Source organism: Ceratotherium simum, chromosome 6, assembly GCF_057802395.1.
Source record: "Ceratotherium simum simum isolate JZ-2026a chromosome 6, ASM5780239v1, whole genome shotgun sequence".
Lineage (NCBI taxonomy): Eukaryota > Metazoa > Chordata > Mammalia > Perissodactyla > Rhinocerotidae > Ceratotherium > Ceratotherium simum.
Window position 1 is genome coordinate 14,383,162 of NC_141905.1, and position 17,680 is coordinate 14,400,841.

At 34.3% G+C, this 17,680-nt stretch overlaps 1 protein-coding gene across 3 annotated transcripts in view; it reads right to left on the reverse strand.

The window, feature by feature from the left end:
* The window catches only part of RYR2 (ryanodine receptor 2), a 694,605-nt gene that overhangs the window by 84,394 nt on the left and 592,531 nt on the right, over positions 1–17,680 (reverse strand). For 2 of the 3 annotated variants that reach the window (XM_087431906.1, XM_087431905.1), the window contains exons 65-70: positions 17,450–17,509; positions 14,680–14,814; positions 10,879–10,991; positions 9,581–9,677; positions 7,598–7,701; positions 5,984–6,035 (exon numbers count right to left, since the gene is read on the reverse strand). In XM_087431906.1, coding sequence (XP_087288032.1) covers positions 5,984–6,035; positions 7,598–7,701; positions 9,581–9,677; positions 10,879–10,991; positions 14,680–14,814; positions 17,450–17,509 — 561 coding nt within the window. Of the gene's footprint in view, positions 1–5,983; positions 6,036–7,597; positions 7,702–9,580; positions 9,678–10,878; positions 10,997–11,746; positions 11,778–14,679; positions 14,815–17,449; positions 17,510–17,680 lie in introns of all 3 variants that reach the window. The other variant, XM_087431907.1, reaches the window with a different exon arrangement.

A 17,680-nucleotide genomic window follows, 5' to 3' on the forward strand; every position in this document is an offset into this window, starting at 1 on the left:
GAAGATGGAGAAAACAAAAACAGAAACTTTTAGGATGGATGTAAATCTAACTAAGAGCTAATGGGTGAAAGAGAAGAGAGAAATCTCATAAGAAAGTCACTCTGGTGTTTTATCATTTTACCCAATGAAGAACGAACTACTGGGCATAACTTAATGTGTATCTTAAACATTTCAATAAGTTAGTAAGAGAAGGAGGAGGAAAAGGTTTTCTTAGCCAGAAACCCAAACGAGTGGGAACATTATTGAGTGTTTAATTTATAATGGTGTCATTCTAGATACTTCCACATGGTTATCTTGTTTAAATGGGTAAAACTACTCCATTAGGATGTAACAGTTTCAGACAGCTCAGGAGGGATGATGGAAAGTAAAAAGACAGTCTGAGAATCAAGCATGAGTGGCCATGTTGAGGACAAAAGGGGGTGACAAGAGCAAACTAAAGTGGATGCACTAGAAATTCTCTGATAAGATTGTTAAAAGAAAAAGTATCCATGATGGAAGGAAGGTGTTGGAAAGATAGGCAAGAAAAAATATATTAACCTAATGTTTAGAAGAAAGTGTGGCTTGAAGAATACAAAGATTTAAAATGACTTTTCAACATATAGCCAAAGCAAGAACAAGGAACAGTAAGTACGTGATTTATAGCAGATGCTGTAATATAAGTAACAGAGAGCAAGTGCAGAACTACTCATCAGCTGTTTGCTTCATACTTAGCCACCAGAGAAGTGATTTCCTTTTTTTTTTTTTTTTTTGGTGAGGAAGATATGCTCTGAGCTAACATCTATTGCCAATCTTCCTCTTTTTTTTTGCTTGAGAAAGATTAGCCCTGAGCTAACATCTGTGCCAGTCTTCCTCTATTTTGTATGTGGGTTGCCAGCACAGCATGGCTTGATGAGTGGCATAGGTCCACGCCAGGGATTAAAACCCATGAACCCAGGCTGCTGAAGTGGAATGCACCGGCCTTAACCACTATGCCATGAGGCCAGCTCCAAAGAGAAGTGATTTTTAAATATAAAAACTACTTAGCCAATATAATCACCAAGACAAAAAACAACAAATGTTGGAGAGGATGTGGAGAAACAGGAACCCTCATACACAGCTGGTGGGAATGCAAACTGGTGCAGCCTCTATGGAAAACGGTATGGAGATTCCTCAAAAAATTAAAAATAGAAATACCCTATGATCCAGCTATCCCACTACTGGGAATCTATCCAAGGAACCTGAAATCAACAATCCAAAGAGGCTTATGCACCCCTATGTTCACTGCAGCATTATTCACTATAGCCAAGAAGTGGAAGCAACCCAAGTGTCCCTCAACTGATGACTGGATCAAGAAGATGTGGTATATATATACGATGGAATACTACTTAGCCATAAAAAAGACAAAATCGTCCCATTTGCAACAACTCGGATGGACCTGGAGGGTATTATGTTAAGTGAAATAAGCCAGAAAGAGAAAGACAAACACTGTATGATCTCACTCATATGTGGAATATAAACCAACACATGGACAGAGAAAACTGTATTGTGGTTACCAGGGGCAATGGGGGTGGGGAGTGGGCACAAGGGGTGAAGGGAGACATGTATGTGGTGATGGACAACCAAAAATGTACAACCAAAAACTTCACAATGTTATAAACTATTAAAACATCAATAACAAAAAGGCACACACAAAAAAATTACTTAGCCAAGAGAAATGAAAATTAAGACCCCAATGAAATACCATTTTATACCCATAAAGTTGACAAAAATTAATAAGTCATATAATATCAAATATTAGAGAACATATGGATCATCAGAATCTCTCTGAAACATTCCTGGTAGGAATGTAATTCGATGCAATAACTTTGGAAAACAGTTGGGCATTTTCTCCCCAAGTTAAATGTTCATACATCCTGTGGCCCCTGATTCTTGTACAATAGAAAACATGAATAAGAATAGGCATTTCAAGCCCTTTCCATACCAGCAAAAACATGGATGCAACTCAAAAGGCTATCAACAAAAAAGTAAATGGATAAGCTATGGTGTAATTGCACAATGAAATATAATATGAGAGTCAAATCAAATAAACTCTAGTAACACACAAAAATATGGATGAATCTTAGAAAACAACATGAAGTGAAATAAGTAAGTACCAAAAGATTACATATAGCTTACTGCCCTTTTAAAAGTTAAAAATAACGAAAATTAAAAATATATATAATTATATATGTAATACATGTATATTCTATGTATTAATAAATATGCAAATAAATGAAAACTATATAAAAGGAAAGCAAGGGTGTCTTGAACATAGGATTCAGGATGATGGCTTCCTTGTGCGGGGAGGCAGGGTATGGGTTAATGGGGATGACCATACGACTACAAGTAAGATATTATCAAGGTCTTAGCTTTTCTTGCGATTGGTGGGTTTATGGGTAGTTACCACATTATTAGAAATGACTAAGTTACTAATTTAATAGAAGTAGGCCACTCATGGACCAACGATGAGAGTATGTCATGAATCCAGAGCTATGATTAACCCAATTCTGTGCTCCTACAGTTAAAAAACAATTAAAACTGAAAGTAAAAACCTAATTAAGATATAAATGCTTCAAAAAGCCCTGCAAGGAAGGAAGGTCCTGGTGAAGGAAGACATGAAGACATAAGTGTCTTGAACTGAGTTCAAGTTTCAAGACTCAAGGCAAAAGTAATCATATGCGGATGCAAAATGATGTTGGTCAACTCCAAGAAACCAGGAAGGCTAAGAGAAAATATCAGACTCCTGGGATGCTGATTTTCAAAATGAAGAAGGGAAGTCTCCAGAAACTACTTACAAAGAAGTTTGATATCAATCATCAAAATTTACAACTTAGATAAACACAGGGAAAGCACACTTACCAAGTCTGTGGTTAACATAAATGGAATGAGATATGTACCAGTGAATGATAGAACTGACCTTTAAAAATATTTCAGACTTGGACAATGGTCTGACTCTAATTAGAGAAATGACAACATTTACTTAATTAAAAAGTACATCAATTGTCAAAATACAGGTATGTGAGATAATAGGAACTCATAAATGACCTGGAATTTAGATTGACAGGCAAACTCAAAAGGAGACAGAAATGCAAACTGGCCGCCAAAAAAATTAACGAATTCTTACAATTTATTTTAAATGTATAAGATCTTAAGGCAGAATAAGCAAAGATACAGTCCCAATGTGCACTACCCAGGTGAAGTCATAACTACCATACTGTGTTCAATTCATTTCTGGGTGGCACACATTGATAAAGGAGAGCACATGCAGTGTAGAATGAACTGAGTGATGAAAGTTGGGCATTCCTCGGATACATTTAACAATAAAAGGAAGATTACTTAAGTATGAAGGGGAAAATCTTGAGAGAAAGAGAGCATCATCAAATATTAGACCATCTATCAAAAGAGATTAGATTTAGCCTTAGGATACAACTAGAACAAATGTGGAGGCAGAATCTGCTCCAGCCACAAGGAAGAACTTTAACCATCAGCAATATCCTGCTCTCAAACCAGGAGCTTCTACTTTTTCAGCCCACTTGCTCATTGCTCCTTCAACCGCAGAGGATGACAGTCTATGGACTCCCTTACAATCTCCTTATTCATCAGCTCTCTCTTTCCTCATTTCCTTATTTATCCTAGTTAGAATCCAAGATCCAATGACGCAGCCAGTCTCATAGCAACATAAAAAACCCCTGTGATGCACTGTCCTTCAACAACAGTCTGGCAAAAATCTTTACCCTTGATGAATCTAACTTTCCACCTTCTCTGAATTTGCATTTAGTTCTGAGAACTGATAGAGAAAAGTCACACAACCAGGAAGACTGGTACTGCTACAAATTCCTGGAAAACAACCTAAGTCAGGTTTCTACACTGCCTGAGAATTCTATTTTAGTTTCTAGTCAGTATTCCATGCCAATTTCCACAGAAGGAATATCCTTCCTCTTTTATCTTTTTTTTTTTTTTAACATTTATTTTTTGTTTATTGCAGTAACATTGGTTTATAACATTATAATAATTTCAGGTGTACATCATTGTACTTCTATTTCTGCATAGATTACATCATGTTCACCACCAAAATACTAATTACAACCCATCACCACACACGTACCGAATTATCCCTTTCACCCTCCTCCCTCCCCCCTTCCCCTCTGGTAACCACCAATCCAATCTCTGTCCCTATGTGTTTGTTTATTGTTGTTATTATCTACTACTTAATGAAGGAAATCATACGGTATTTGACCTTCTCTCTCTTTTATCTTTTAACCTAGTGTTTTTTAAACTATGGGCTTCAACCCATTAATTGGGCATGAAATCTATTTAGTGAGTCATGATCTAAAATAATTTTTTTAAATTTAAATAGAACAGAAAATATCAGATTATACTGCTCATAGGAAAGGTATAATTTTACGAAAATTTTCTTTCAAGGTATCTATTTTTATGTTTTTGTAAACATACTAGGTAGACGTATTTCTTACTGTGGATTATGGTTTAAAATAAAGTTGGAAAGCCACAACTTTTCCCTCATTCTCTGTAACCTGTCCTCTCCCTTGGTTCCCATAGACTCAAGGCCTCACTCCACAAATTATTCCCTTGCCCATTCTACTGGGTCCTTCCCACCAGAATAGAAGCATGCTTGAATCTCTCTCTTCAAAAAAAAATAAACAAATGGCAAACAGACAAAAATAATCCTCCTTCAACCTCATAATTCCACGTAGATAGTCATTACTGTATATCTTTCTCCTCCCTCTCAATCTTCTCAGTAAAGAAATGTCTATGCCACAACTCCTCACTTGTGAATCTCTACTTACTTTCTCACAACACAGCGATCGCAACCACCAATAGCCCCTCTCCACAATCCTCTGAAACTGTGCTCACCATGGTCACATGATATACATATAATAAATCCTGGAGAATTTTTAATCCTTACCTTGTTCAACTCCTCAGCAGAATACCGCACACTTATTCCTATAGCTCCTACGCACGCTCACATTTAACATTCCCTCCTATTTTCTTTTAAGGCCTCCTTTTCTTCTAATCATCTCTTAAAATTCCTTGTCCTTAGAAGCTCAGCCCTAGGCCTCCTTCTCTTCTCATGCTGCCTTCTCTGCCTGGGCAAGACCATCTACTCCTATGGCTTCAATTACCTCCTAATGCTGATGAATCCCAAATCTGTATTAACAAGCCTTACCTGAGTTACTAAATGTCAGACATGAATGTTTTATCACATTTTTGACATCTCCACTTAGCTTTCTCACAGGAATCTTTAACATGTCCAAAATTTAATTTGTCATCCCTCCCCTTCACTTCAGGCCTGTAATTATTCTGGTCCTCCCTGTCTACTCAGCAGCCCAAGCCAGAAGCCTCAGAGAAACCCTGAATCCTCTTTTATATTCATCCCCTCATTCATCCTCCTGCTGCAAGGTATACACTCAGCAAATACTAGCTGTTACTATTTTTGCATGGTCAACTCATCATTCAACAGTCAAGGACTTCCTTAAACCTTAGACTAGGCAGCCCTCACTACTATGCTATGTAACATGTTCACAAAACTCCTAATAGTTCCTCTACCATTAAATTTATCAGAGTTTTTTTGTAATCATTTGTTTAAATTTTGTTTTCTCCAACAGTCGGTAAACTCTAAGAAGGCAGGTTGTGTTTGTTTTTTTCTTATTCACCATGTCATCTCCAATACCCTGATGCCCAGTGAGTATTTATTGAATGAATGAACGTTTGGAAAATGAGTGAGCTCCCCATAAATAAAACGTTAAAGGAGGAAAGAATGATTACCTGTCAAGGAAGTTACAGAGACTCATGCAACAAATGGAAAGTTGAGATTAATACCACTTAGGTTTCTAAGATTTAACAATACTTTATTTTAATCCCAAAATACATAGATTTTTATCCTTTATCAGATGAAAATGATTTCTCTTTATTAAAATTAAACACTAAAATCAAGACTATTTTTTACCTTTGCCATAATATCTGCATAAGCCATATATAAAAAATCTTCCTCCAGTTTGCTATGAAAAACAAGAAAAAACATCAGTTTTAAAGTAGAAGGCTAGCCATATGTAAAATTACCATCACTGTATACAATAACCTTTATCTTTCAATAAGTATGTCTTTTAAAAATGAAATAAACTCAAAACTTAGGCAAAGTAATCATTCAAAAATACAGAATCAGAAAGCAAAGATCTCAGACCTCCTAAATAGCTGTCCCACCTTACCTTCCAGAAGAGGCCTTCAAGTCTCACAAAATAAATGGTCTATTGATTTACACACAAATGTAATAACTTTAATTTTCTTGAAACTACAAAAGTTGAAATAAGTAAATTTAAATGACATAGGGGCTTTTGACAGTAGAAGTGATATTTGACATTTGATGGAAAGATTCCCCAAATTATTATGCTACTATATAGTTAAAAAATACAATGGTCATAATAATGACCATTGAGAAAATTAAGAAAGTTTAAATATGTTTATTAGCCTCTTTTTAAGAAGTATGGAAACCATTAATTTATGATGAAAGGTTTCTATCAAAAAATACCTAATATTTGTAAAGTTATGTTAGCAGTTTTAAAGTTCAGCCATCATAAAAATTCACTTATGAGAAATACCTCATTACCTGACAATGCCAGACAGAGAGTTGCTCTATGCTTAGGGATGAGATGATTTGTTAGTTAGGAAATAATAAGAGAGAGAGAAATAGTGAGAGAAGGATGGATCACAGTGGCTAAGAGAGAGAAATGTACATTATTATGGCATGCACAGAGGTCAAATGAACTCTTCAAGACTCTGAGAAGACTCATGTGGACATGGATTGATAATTAAATTTATCTCCCAGCTTCTGCAGAGAATGAGAGTGAGGCCTCGGGCAAAGGAGGCTTTCTTTCACATGGCAGGGAAGAAGATAATGGTTTTACAACCTCTGAAATGTCCCATCTACAGAGCCAATCTATGTAGTGCTCCTGTAATGAGCAGATGCTGAGCACATTTTGATTATCAGGCATATAGGTGCATTTCTTATTTAACTCCATAGAGGTTTGCCCTTTGTGGCTTCAGTGAATTCATATGAACAAGACTGTACAAGCCAAGAAAAATGGAGAATGCCCTTAAAATAGATCTCAAAGAAACATCCCATTGAGATGATGGCTTACCCATCTCCTAAAGGTTTCCTAAGACCCACTGCACAATGCAGACATAATCTACCCAGAAAATTCTGGGTCATCATTGGTTTCCAAACACTTTTGGTACTGAAATTTGCTTTGGGCTCTTTTGCTTTATTTATAAAGGCTGCTTGTGATAAAGAGAAAAACCATTTTATAAGAAGATTTAGAAGCAACTAAATCAGCTAATTACAAAGTTGTTAAGAAAAACTAGAGCTCATGGGTAGATATTAAAGCCTGAAATTGAATGAACATTGGTCCACAGGTGTATGCCAGACTGGTCATATCTTTGAATAACTCTCTCTCCTAACAAGAACAAGATGAAATTGGAACATGAATATGTGACACATAGAAACTCAGACACGGGTTTCTTTATTTATTCATCCTATGTCTCATACGAACCCTCCCAACCATACCATTTCTCTGTTAAAGCTGTTCGACTAAACAGAAGGATCAGCTGATGTAGAGGATCAACTCTCTTAGTGCCTTCATCTTCTTCTGGAGGTTCTGCTCCAGGTTTCTATAAAAAAGTCAAATTTATAAAATTTCACATTTAAATGAAATGTTCACTCAAATCCAGGAGCAATATGAGGGCTAAGAACAACAAATAAAAGGAAAGCCTTTCTCTTCCTGCTGTGGTATGTGTGTGTGTATTTTATAAGTATTATATATGTACATATGTGTGTGTACATGTGTGTTACATTATCAATGCAAAACTAAGCAGCTTTAAAAAAATATATATTTAATAGTTGTACCAAAAAACACTATGGGCAAGGATTATTTACATCATTTAAAAATTCTGGGGGCCAGGCCGGTGGCACAGCGGTTAAGTGCGCACGCTCCGCTGCGGCAGCCCGGGGTTCACAGGTTCAGATCCCTGGCGTACACCGACACACCACTTGTTAAGCCATGCTGTGGTGGCATCCCATATAAAGTAGAGGAAGATGGGCACAGATGTTAGCCTAGGGCCAATCTTCCTCAAGAAAAAAGGGAAAGATTGGCATCCGATGTTAGCTCAGGGCTAGTCCTCCTCGTAAAAAAAAAAAAAAAAACCAATTCTGAATGCTATTCTTATAAGCAGATTCATAACTAACTAAAAGTGTATTTGCTACATAGATTTCAACTTTAGGGAGGGCTCAGTATACAAAGAATTGCAATAAAATGCTAAGTCACTCCAAGTATAAAAATTTAATTCACATAGTTATGTAAACTGATTATCAAATGAAACATTTTCTTCACCTACACAAACAATGAGAGGTAAAAAATGTTAAATGAGTTAATGCTTGAATCACTTACACATCATTTTTTAAAATTTTCAGTTACTTTTCAAACTTAAAAAAATAACTTCACACTATTGGATAGAACTTCTACCAGGAGGAAAATTATTAAGCATTTTTACTGACTGTAGAATTAATCAATCCTGACTTTAATAAATTTTAAATCTCTATTGACTTACTCTTCCACTCAGACTGATTTCTTCTCTATATAAATGATGTTCTTCTCTGGATTTAAGGTTGAATGTTGTGGGTACTAGGTAAATTTCTATAAGATATCCAATATTCTACGGGTTGTTTTGACTCTAAAGACAAATTGAATTCGTTTCAAATATGTGGGGGTAATCAGGGTTAAGATTTTTATGAATTAGATTAGTTTATCTATTATATTCCCTGATAATTTGAATTAAAAAAAATAACTTTTAGACAAGAGGTCTTTAACTTGGGAATCATGAAGCCTCTAACTAGTCTGCAAAATTCTGCAGGACCGTATGCTTGTAAATTTTCCTGAGAAGATGGCTTTTGTCAGATTTTTAAACAGGTCACAACTTATTAAAGATTGAGATAATGGCTTCCCAGACTGCTGTACTCTCAGGAACACAAGCCTCCTTATCAGCACGGCTAAACATAAATTCTATTTGCCACCTACTCTATCTACCATGACTTCTTGCTCTTCTCGTGTCCAGTCTATCATCCTCTGCTCTGTGTATCTTTAAAAACCACTACTTTTCATTGGATTTTGTTAACTTTCAACTTATTTTTGGTGAATAGCTTCTTTACAGTTCAGCTTTTATAGTTCTATCCTGGTTCTGAGGGGTTTAAAGGTGCTTTAAGGAAGAATTTAAAAGAATAACAGAGTCAAAGCTTAGTTAATAATAAACTTGTATTATTCATCTTAAATTCAGAATTGCTTGATGTTGATGAGATCTCTTTAAAATAAGAAGAGTGAATTTCCCCTTAAACATCGAATAGAGTATAAAAAGAGAATAGAATATAGAATAAAAAGTTGCCCAAGACCAATACACTGTAATGACATTTTCTCTTCAATGTTATAACTATTCACACCAATGTTATTCCAGTCAAGCTCAAACCCTCTTTCATCTTATAAGCCCATTAAAAACATACTGCTAAATCTTCTATCAACTTGTCTTCAAAGTAATGTTCTTCCGTTTCAATCCAAGACTTTTCATATCCTTGAAGAAAGAGATTGACAGCCCGATGCCTAAAAGATAAGTACAATTTCAAACAAAGGTTGTTTTTTTGTTTAATAAATTGAAAAGGTATTCAGTAGTGCTTTATCACTAGATTATCTGTGCAGTAAAAGAATAAAATAAAAATAAACTTCCTACTCTTGATTGGAGAGGCAATATACTGTAGTAGATAGAGCAAGGTTTCTCAGAACACATACTGACTTAGATTTAAAACCTGGTTCAGCCATTTCCAAGCTTTGTAACATTGGTCAAGTTATCCAACTTTGCCAACTTTCATTTTTCTCATTATAAAACCAGGATAATCCTCATCTATACTTAAGTTTTGTGAGACTTAAAATGAGACAAAGAATGTAAAGCACATTGGATAGATGCTCATTAAATGGTAGCTATTATGACATCAAGCAGCTCTGGATAAACAATGTAATAAGTGTCAATAGAGGAATTATTCAGTTTTTGAGTTACCATTAGATACAGGCCCTGAGGATTACAAAACAAAATGCATTAAGTGAACTTTATGGGAGTATACATATAAAGATTAAATCTTGGGATACTGATGATAAGTGGAAATAAAAGAAGACCAGAGAAGACTATAAGAATCAGCAAATGCATCATGAGGTTGAGAGATGTGGATAAAATTGAAATATAAGAAAGGATAAAAGAAAGTTGTGACTTTCTTTTAAGTTAGTTCCATAAGTTAGTTCCATACTAGTTTTATGTTATTCCCATAAGTTAGTTCCACATAAACAACAAAGAACATCTATTGTGTCAAGCTCGGTTCTAAGCACTCTGTATACCTCAACTCATTAAAGAATCTGAAGAACTCTGAGGCAAATCTTACCATGGTGCAGATGAGAAAACTGTACCAAAGCCAGGTAAGAAACTTGACCAATGTCACATAGCCATAAGCTGAGACGTCAGGATATCAGTGAAAGCAATCTGACTCCAAAGAAAGAGTTCTTAGTTACTCTATCTTGCCTCTCATATGTGAGTAGATCTGTCTCAGTACTGAAAAGTCATTTAACTACATTACAGAACACAGTTCTCTGAGAATACCCAACAAAGACAAAGTCAAGTATTACACAGAAGAGCCAATAAATTTCTTCCATCCTTCTCTTGGACTATCATACTCATGTTAATGTAAATGCTAGACTCCTACCATTTATTAGGGCAAAAATAACTTTAATCTACTATAAACATTAAAAGAATTCTGACCTTGGCAGATTATACAAAGGAGCCATTCGGAAGCAGGCTACCACTGCCCTTTTCCTTTGCTTAGAGAGCAGCTTGTGCCATACAGCCTTTTTAGATCTCTGAGGATGTTCCACCTGAGGTAAAATGACACAAAGAAATAAATATTTAAACCTCAAACTACCCTCAAAAATACAGTGTTAAACAGCTGCACCTCTTTAGTAAAAATTTTTGGAATTCCAATTCCTAAAATTATTATGAAAAGCCCGTATCTTAAAAGTTACCCAATGCTAAATGTGAAATAGTTTCAAATGCTACATATTTTCCTTAGTAAAAATATAATATTTTCCCAATAGTGTGTACTGTAGAAGCTATGTCATCTCTAAAATCAAAGAAATATAAAATCATTCTATATAAACTCATTTTGCATCCTTCTCAGAATCTGGTTCTTCATGGTTCTAAAACATATCTTCCACCTACACAAAAAATTACCCTACTCTAACTGTATCCATTTTAACTAATTTTATCATAAGAGTTACAGCAGTAAACACGAAAAGGCAGTTAAAAGAAAATTTAAATGAAAATCTACTGCTCCTTAATATAATAGGATGGAGAGAAGATGACAAGGCTTCATGAACACATTACTAGGAGTGAGTAAGAGTTTAATTTTGCAAAAATGTTAAAATATATAACGATTTTGTTAGATAGGGACAAATGAGAATTCAAAAGTTGCAGTAAATGATGCAAGCAAGCTATTTATTTAGCTAATGGCATTTGGAACTCCAAGAGGAAAAAGAGATTAATTACAAGTATTAGAGAGAAAAAAAACCCCAACATGTAACTCTAAATTAATTAGTAATCTCTAGGCAATTTAACACTGTACTTCCCGGATTGTAATATCTCCGGCGCATACATGTAGATTTCTGAAAGAAATAAAAATGTTATGTTAGCTAAAAAAGTAAAACTAAGTTTATTATCCTTTGCAGTAAAGGGTCAAAATATGAATGTATTAATGCCTGAAGAAAACATTAAGAATGTTTGGACTGCAGTAGTTTAGAAATTTGAACAAAGAAACTTGTCTAATTTGAAAGCGTTTATTTCTGTGACCTTCTTCCCTCCATAAGGATCAATACACACTTAATTGTCCACTTCAATTTCTTCTTGATGATTGTTAAGTGAAACAAAACATTGTTGAGACTTAATATTGTAGGTGAACACAGAATCAAGGGTAGTGTTATTCAACTACACCCAACGCATTTCAACCTAAAGTTCCATTTTGAGATCCAAAACTGTAAATAGTAGCTTTTTATGGGAATACAGCATTCAGATCAGCATGGGTGACAGTCAACGAATATGATTAAGTACCGAGGCACTGGAGATACAGTAGTGAACACGGTAGAAAAGGTCTCTGCCATCGTGAAGCTTACCATTTTGTAGAGCATTTTATTATAAAAGGAAAGACCTTAAATAGTGGGTTTTCCTATAAATCAAATAAATAGATATTGGGAAGATCTGTAATCCAAAGGTGAACACCAAGGTGTATCTTTTGTTAGGAAATTCAAAGGAGACAGCTTATTCTCATGAGAAAAATTACCAGATGTACATACAAAACATAAATTTACAAAGGTCGCTGATACTTGAGATAAATCAAATCAAGTATTTCTTGTGCACCCACTGTTTTGCACTGAGTTTACCAAGTGAACATATTCTTTGCAAACTACTCTACGACTCAACCACAAATTAACATTAGAATAGAGGTATTAAAGGCATGCATTCTACACACAGATATCTTCCACTTTTTTCTATTCTTTGATAATTGACAATTTCTTTTTACTCAAAAATGCTCCTTTCATAATAAACCAACTCTGTCATATCCTTAACATTTTGAAGAATATCTGGCCTGAACTAAAATCTGACCCCCTTACCCTTTCCTAGATAATTCCTACTTCTCCTTTAAGATTTACACAGGGATCACCTACTTCACAACTAGATGACACTGGGGCTCCTTTTATATTCTCTTCAGCACATTTTATCTTAGCACATCTATGCCACTACATATTTATTTATTTATATATCCACATTCTCTACTAGAACATGAGCTACTTGAGTAGGGGGACAGTAGCCAACCTCCAGCACCTGCAGAGTATAATGCTGCCATATGGTAGTGCACTCAAGAAACGTTCATGGAATGAACAGCTGCTTAGTAAAAATGAATCTCACTACTTTAAAAACGACATCATCATGATGGCATATATTTATGAATATATAATACATGTATATAATGAAACATAAGCAGATTTCAATAAGTTTCATTTAATGTATCTAAAATTCATTCACACCAATCCAGAGATGTGTACGAAAATCAGGAAGAATAAAAGTTATGGTAGAGTAAGGGCTGCCAGAAATGGTCCTCCAGCAGCCACTTAATTAACATTTAATAATCTTCTTAAATATGTATATAATTCTGAAAACACAACTCTATGACTTTATATAAATCACTTAAAATTTCATCACGTCAAATTTTGTCATTTGCTGATTGATGATAATTTATATTTATTTAATATTTCATGAAAATATTTAGGGAAAATATTAAGTTCCCTAAATTGTGTTATATTATATTATTAATACGTTACATAATATAAATACATGTTGATAGTCATATGGTTAAGAGTATCTTAGTTTAATCCCATCACATGTAGCGATAAATTGCATGGCATTGGAGAAGTTATTGGCATTTGGGGGGCATTTGAGTAAGCAAGAAGGAAATTTAAAAACTACTACATTAGATGATATCCTTATGTTATTTAACTGGCACAACAGGGGTGGGAGATCACCAGGTACTATAAAATAGGAATCAAAGAAAAATGTTTATTATTGCTATACTAATATGTTCTGCAGAACATTTAGGTGACAAAGTTCCTGATAAGACATTGGGCATTTTATTATTTTATGCTCAGTGTAAAATAACCATATGCCACATCAGGCAAGTACTGTCACAGAGGCCCAATGACATCACACTGTTGGGCTCACAATGCGCTCTCTCACTGCTGCTACTTTGTTGAATGGGCCTCATGAGAAATAGAGACTACCTCTCTGTATTACAGATATTTTGCCTAAGCCAGAAGATTCCTCATACAAAAATATAACCCAATGATTGATAATGTTTCAAATATTATTGGTTTGGGAATTCTTGAGCAAAGGCAATGAATAAAAAAATCAAACACACAGTGAGCTTTGTAGTTTAAAATAGGATACAACTGAAAAATTATACAAAAAGACTATTCTCAAATGGTTTTAATATCCATCAATTGCTCTTCCCTAAAAGTAATTTATTGCTGATGCTGAAGAAAATTAGCTCAAAAAAATCTCTCATAAAAAGAAAGTTTAAGCAAGTGACAAGAAAAATTCAAATATTAATCCAGTGAAAGACAGTATCTCAAACATGTTGTTATGAACAGTAATAAAAAATGATACAAGCATAAAACATTTGAAATCAGGTGTAACTCCTAAAATTTTTGTTAGAATGAGTTAAAATTACGTATATAATCCTAATTATCTGTATACTTTTAGAAATATTTTGAAAAAGACAGTAAAACAAAGGCCTTGATCTCTCCAAATACATTATCTATATATTGCTGCAAAAATTAGAAGTTTGGAAATTGTGTTCATTAGATACTAATATCTCCGGAGCCATACATTCCTTATAAGGAAAATGCTGAACATATATATTTTCTGCTCCATAATTAACAAATTAACACCGATTCTCTTTTAAAAATGTTTTTAGATGGTCACGGAAAATATAACTGAATCAACACAAAATCTAACCTGTTCAAGATGAAAAAGCACATTTGCTATATCCAATACTCTTTCTACTGTCTTCTCAGGATCTGAAGTATCTTCAGTCCTGTTTGGTAAGTCTTTGTAAAGAGCCATTTGCCATCTAATAGCAGGATCCTCCAACTGCAGAAGAAAAAAAAAGTTCACAAAATACAAGGTTACAATGTAAAGAGGGGAAGACCTACTTCTGAAGAGTCAATGTACAATTATTGAGCATAGCACAGTGTCAAAACAGTAGGCAGAGATCAAGACAGAGAAGGACCTTGTACTCAAGAAATTTATCATCTAGTGGGGAAGAGGGACATTAAACAAACATTTACAATTAAGATGAGGGCTACTAAAAAGAAATATAAGGTACCATGAGATTTAACCTAATCTGTTGGTGGTTGGGAAGATTTCTGTAAACAAGTGACGTTTCAACTAAGATTTAAGGATGAGTGGGAGACAGCCAGGGAAAGCAAACAGGCAATCTTTTATCTTTCTCTTCTCCTTCCACAGTCAAACTCTGAAAGATGTATGTATTCTTTTATAGACAATGATATAGGATCACATTTATCTATAAATATAGGGACTACAATAGAGCTTAGTCTCACTAAAACAAAAATATCAATTAATATAAATAGAGGGCTATAAAATCATATTCTTATAATAAAGGAGTCTATACATTCTTCTTTTCAATACTGTCCAATTTCCTGAAAGATAAAACTGAATTCCATATGTTTTTAAAAAGGATTATTACAATTCATAGAAACTGACAAATATAAGCATCTTTACAGGGGATAGAGTATGTTACTTCAAACAAATAATATAGAACAACTATTCACTAACAAAAAGGTAAAGCAATTCCCTTATCTGTTCCTCCCCTTTAAAATCTCCATTAAAAACGGGAGATGGAGAGCAATGAAGCAGAAGTAAATGGACACCACCTACATCTTCACAACCCCTAGTCTGAGAAAGCACAGTTTGAAATGTCAAAAAAATCCTTCTTCTAGAGGCAAACATAGAAACAGAGCTCTGTACACTGAATGACCTATAAACTCCATTTGCCCTTAGATAAAACAAAGGTCTTTTTCTCCATATACTTTTTTCATCTGAGGACTACTTTTGCTACTTCTAGATTTTAATATGCATTCTTACTTATATTTGGCAAAATAAATACAATCTTTATACTCTGTAATATATAATTACTCTCCCTGCCCCAGGATTACCATTTCTACAATTTCAAGACAATGTGTTCAAGAAGGAGTTGGCAACAAAAGACTTCATTTTTTGCAAGTCTTTATATCTCCATAATATATGTACCTAACTCCCAGCATAAAAATCTATAGAATGAAATGTCAAAAAGAATATGTATTCATTATCTTTTTATGTTCTGGTCTCATTCATTTGGAGGTGAAATATTGATTATAAATGTGTTTCCTTTTCCACTCTCCTCTTTCTTGCCAACTCCCCAAAACACAATATAAATTGTCCAAAATATTCCTACAAGTAACCTCTAGAATATAACGGAAGAATTTCTTTCTGCTTATCCAAGACATAACCTTTTTTAATTGACCATTTCCTGAGAGTGGCATAAACCCCCTCCTAAGAGGTACTAAACATTTCCTGTCTCTGCTCTGTGGTGATTGTCCTAGACCATGGTTCTCAGAGTGTGGTTTGGAGTCCTTTGAGGCTCTTTCGGGGGTACGGAATCTCCTCAAACACCCAAGTAGGTGGCACCAACTTTTCACTTGAGGTTCAGTTGGAGGCTTTAAGAACATTTTAAAAAAATGATAAAAACCTTTTTGCTATCTGAAAAGAGATCATGCACTAATAGGAATTAATCTTCTACTCTGGAGAAGTTATTACTAAATGTATGACTGAGTACACATCAAAGTGCATGTGAAATTCGCTCTATATAAGTATTTGTGCATTGTGAATATTGTAAAGGCATGTCTCGCCTTTATCATATTATATTCCAAAGTATTAAAAGAAAACGAACATGGCTTGAATCTTTGGAAAGAAACAATTTAATACCCAGAAAGGCATACATTATACTGCAGTCACTACTTTTTGACATTTGGACATTTTTATAATTTAAAAAATTCCTCAGAAGGGACATCAAAATAGAAGCAAATAGGCTAAGTCAAAATAATAAATTGTTAGACTTCTTACATTACGTAACACATTCTATAAACAAACGAATAATTCATCCACTAGTATGAAAAATTTCCAAATAATAGAAAATGCTTACTAAACCACAAAAACTACTTCTAGTAATTCTTTCACCCACCATTAAAAAGCAGATATTATCTTGGTTTCCATTCATGTTTTTCTTCTAAAGGTACACTTGCCTTCCTAGGTCAATTCACTTATTTCTATTGCAGCAATTCTCAATATCGCCTATGTACTAATGACTCTTAAATACACAAATTTAATTACTTAGCACTAGATGTAAAATCTCAAATTGTTATAGACACCTGTCTCCATTTCCCAAAGGTCTTCAAACTCAGCCTTATGAAGGAAATTTCCAACCTTTGTTTCAACTGGTGACATATTTTTTTTCAAAGTCTGACATCTCTGATGATCTTTAAAAATACATCATTTATTACCATAAGAGTCTTTAACACAAAAGGATTTGCAAGTAAGATAATGCTGATTAAAACAATACATTTTCAGTATCTTAATTGCTAAAGTAACATTATTTGTAGTACTATTCTCAAGAGAGATTAACTAATTTATGGATACTAAATGTGCTTTAGAATAAAATTTGGCTTACCTTGCCTTGTAAATGAATATTATTGCGGATTATATCTCGTACTTCATCCTCAGTGTCTTTCTGTCAAGAAATATATGTTACCTAAAAGAAGTCTTATAATGCATCACCTGTCACAAGTCAATAGAAATAACTCCAACTTCTTTGGAAATGGTATATGTCTGAACAAATATCATTATAGGATTGAAATACATGCCACAAATTTTGGGGGTTCTCTTTTAGATAATTTCAGAC